Below are 3,853 nucleotides of genomic sequence, written 5' to 3'. Positions count from 1 at the left end.
AAAAAAATTGAATAGCTACCACTTAAAATTATTCATCTCCTATTTTTTTTTTTTTTAGCAAACATCTCAAGTGCTAAGAGGCATATGCTTGTCTTTTAGGAAAACTTGAATGCCCAGTGCATCCAACAGAGCTAGTGTTTGCCTTGGACCAGTCCCGGGATGTCACAGAGCAGGACTTTGAGCGGATGAAGGAAACGGTGGCTTCGCTGGTGAGAGGCATGAAGGTCCGGGAGAGAGGCTGCCCCATGGGAGCGCGTGTCGCCGTCCTCACCTATGGCTCCCACACCAGGCACCTGGTGCGCTTCTCTGACACATACAGGAAAGACCAGCTGCTCAGGGAAATTGCAGCAATTCCTTATGAAAAATCCCTGGACAGCAGGGAGACCGGCAAAGCTATGAGATTCATTTCCAGGAACGTCTTCAAGCGAACACTTCCTGGGGCCCACAGCAGGAGAATTGCCACATTTTTCACCAGCAGCCAGCCAGCCGATGTTCAGTCTATCACCACGGCCACTATGGAGTTCGGGGCCCTGGACATCACACCGGTGGTGATCGCCTTCAGCAATGTGCCCTCCATCAGGCGGGCTTTCTCGGTGAGGGGAGCCTGTCACACAGCCCTGGCAGTCATGCATTTGGCCTGTGCTCACAGGTCTCCTGGGAAAGAAGCGAGTTGTCGGGGTCATGTTGGGTTAATGAAACCAGCTGCCAAGAATTATTTATTACTGTGTAGCAGGATCATGCCAAGCCTTTTTTATTTGTTATCCTATTTGAATCTCACAAATAACATGGACCAGAGAGTGTTGTCATTCTCAGTTTATGGATGACAAACAGTGAGTCCAGAGAAGCTAAGCCACTTACTTGTGCAGGTTCTCACAGACAGGAAGTGACCACATCAGGACCTGAGGCCGGCATTCTCGTGCTTTTGCAAAGGAGTCTCCAGATTGTACCCGGGACTCAAAGATTCTAAATCAGAAGATCAGTAAACAGACATGGAGATTCCTGAGATAGCCAGGGTGGTAGTCATTCCCATAAGATAAATATCAACTGACTGATCTTATAACTTCGCCATTTATGTAATAATCCAGGTTGCATAAGGAAAAATCATTCCAGTGATAGCTTCTTAAATTGAGGATTAAACTTTTTTTTTTTTTTTTTTTTTTTAACAAGGACTGGGGATTAAACTCAGGGTTTTTGCACTGAGCTATATTCACAGCCCTTTTTAATTTTTTATTTTATTTTATTTTGAAGTAGGCTTTCACTAAGTTGCTAAATTTCCCATGCTGGGCTTGAATTTAAGGTCCTCTTACCTCAGCCTCCCAGAGTGCTGGGATTACAGGCATGCACCACCATACTGGGTGAGCATTAAACTTGTAATGCATAGCATTTTTAAATAAAACACCTGGGATTAAGACATCCATGTACAACACCATGTTGGTAGCAGCTTCACGGCAGGACTGTGTGACAAAGACCTGCTAGACCTAGCCAAGTACCCTTTCAGGCAGCTCTGCTGCCTAGCCTGATGTCTTGCTCTCCATTCATGCTGAGACAGATCTTTAGGAGGAGTCCCAGGCCTGACTTTTACAACTGATACACATTATAGTTACAGGAAAGAGAGGGCCCCAAGAAGCAGCAGAAGAGCATTAGAAAATGCATCTTCCTTCATTTAGAGAAAGAAAAATAAGGAACCAAGTTATTGTCTTTTGAGTAAAAGAAAAATTATCCTTGAAGAAAATTTGCTGATATCCAGCTTTGCCAGTTTCTCTTGAGAAAACCCAGGAGAGCAGAATACTTCGAGCTCTGTGTAGGAACTTGCAGAGGGCAATTTTCGTTTACTCTTGGCATAGAGTCAGTGGATTAAATGCAGGCGGCCAAGACATCAGCTTCTTCTGAAGGCCTGGTGTAGGGACAGCCACCCGCCTGTGTGCCAACTGTCTTTCCTGGGGGGCAGGATAGGTTAAATGGCTTTGAAGCCTTTCTCTAGCTCTATAAATTCCTGCCCAGAAAAATGTTGAAGAGGAACAGAGTTGCAATATATTTCACATAAATATGGAAAGTCATACTTATTTTCTAGAGTTGATGAGAAGATTGAATGGTGTGATGCTGTGCCAATCGCCTAGCATGTAAGCACTCAGAATGACTTTTCTTTTGAAAAAGAAAAAAAGCTTTTGCTTTCCCTTTTATCATTCAGTAGCTTGGTACAGATAAACTAAGAAGCATTCAATAACAAGGAGATCTGGTAGTACAGGAAGTAAACTGTTATTTGCATCATTGAACTAACTTTCAGAGTTATGCAAATAAAGAGGTTGTTATGTGAAACAGGAAGATGTATGTAAATTATAGAAGGCTGGGGTCAGGCTATGCAAACAAAGCTGCCAGAAGTAGCAGTCCCTAAATGAGTCTAGCTACACACAGAGGCTTCCTTACTCCTACAGCTCCTGGCTCGAGTCACAAAATAAGACAGAACATCCTGATGCAAATGATCCTGTGATATAAACTTAAACTGACACAATTTCACTTAACCCACGTTGTACAGGCAGCTTATAAATTATGAAAAGAAATTCTGCTGATCTTTTTAAACTTTTGAATCTTTTTTTTTAATATTTAAAATTTATTTACTTGGTACAGGGACTCACTCCTCAGTTTAGATTCATAGCGATTCTCCTGTGTTAGGCTCCCCAGCACTGGGATTACAGTGTCCAGTGCTGCCTAATTTCGCTGGCCAGCACAAGAGGTCTGGGGTTCTGGGAACTGCATGGCATGTGGTACCAGGGATTGAACCTGGGTCCTTGCACTTGCAAGGCAGGCACTTAGGCCACTGAGCTATCTCTCCAGTCCTAAACTTTTGAATCTTTTTCTGAGATAGTTGACTTAGGCCCTGTGTGTGTGTGTGTGTGTGTGTGTGTGTGTGTGTGTGTGTGTGTGTGCGATACTGGTATTGAAACTGAGGTCTTCATACTAAGCTATATCACCAGTCTCTCTGATTTTAATTGTATTTTGAAACAGGACATTAATAAGTTGCTTGGGTTAGACTGGGAAATTGTAGTCCTTTTGTCTCAACAACAAGTCCTGGGACAAACACATATGCCAATGATCTGGCCTCCTGACTCTATACCTAAATTTCCCACAGATTGTTTTGATGAAGGCTGACATTTTTGAAAATAGACCCTCTTCATTCTGAGCACCATTAGTCCCACACCCCCTTGGGCAGCAGAAGAGTTAGTGATAAAGTCAGAGGTCAGGACTGGTCCCAATGTTGGTCCATGTGACAAATAGCTCCTCATGCACAGCAGGCACCACCTAAGGCTCTGAGGACAAAGAGTCAATCAAAAAACCAGAAGGCCCACTGGTAGGAGAGGATGCACCTAGACAGTCTGGAAGGGCTCCAGATGGAGCGAAATATGCCAAGAACTTGGGTAGAACTCAGGGTCTGACCTTACAGAAGAGAAATTCCATCAACCGTTTTTGTTGGCTGTCTTTCTCTGGCACATTCTCTTCCATTGTGCTTTACCTTTGCTCAGAGTATCACTCATCATTTTTAAGAACACAACTCAAAAGTCTTCTGACATTGAGTGCTACATTTTAAAACCCCAATTTGTCTCATACTTATTGTGGCCTCACAATCTCAATTCATCTGAGAGTGCAGTTGGCCTGGGTGAAATTAGAGTCCCAAAGGTGTTTGGGACTCAAAAGAAGCTGCTGCATCAATGCAACTGATTTCATTTCTGAGCACAGAACTGTGCTTCACAATGGGGTGAAGCGGACCATGGAGCTGTGCTTCTGTAGTGTAAGGCCATTATTGCCTGGAAGTCTCATCTCTGTTGTGTCATTAGGGGTTGGTTTTTTTTTTTTTTTT

The 3,853-nt window shown here is 43.5% G+C and overlaps 1 protein-coding gene across 1 annotated transcript in view; it reads left to right on the top strand.

Annotated features, from left to right (window-relative positions):
- Positions 1–3,853, top strand: part of Col6a6 (collagen type VI alpha 6 chain) — a 119,842-nt gene that overhangs the window by 96,069 nt on the left and 19,920 nt on the right. Inside the window, exon 33 of the mRNA XM_004625220.2 lies at positions 100–593. Coding sequence (XP_004625277.2) covers positions 100–593 — 494 coding nt within the window. The remainder of the gene's footprint in view (positions 1–99; positions 594–3,853) is intronic.

This window comes from Octodon degus, unplaced genomic scaffold (genome assembly GCF_000260255.1).
Source record: "Octodon degus isolate 3935 unplaced genomic scaffold, OctDeg1.0 scaffold00008, whole genome shotgun sequence".
Classification (NCBI taxonomy): domain Eukaryota; kingdom Metazoa; phylum Chordata; class Mammalia; order Rodentia; family Octodontidae; genus Octodon; species Octodon degus.
The sequence above is the reverse complement of the archived record's forward strand: the minus strand, read 5'-3'. Positions and strand labels throughout refer to the sequence as shown.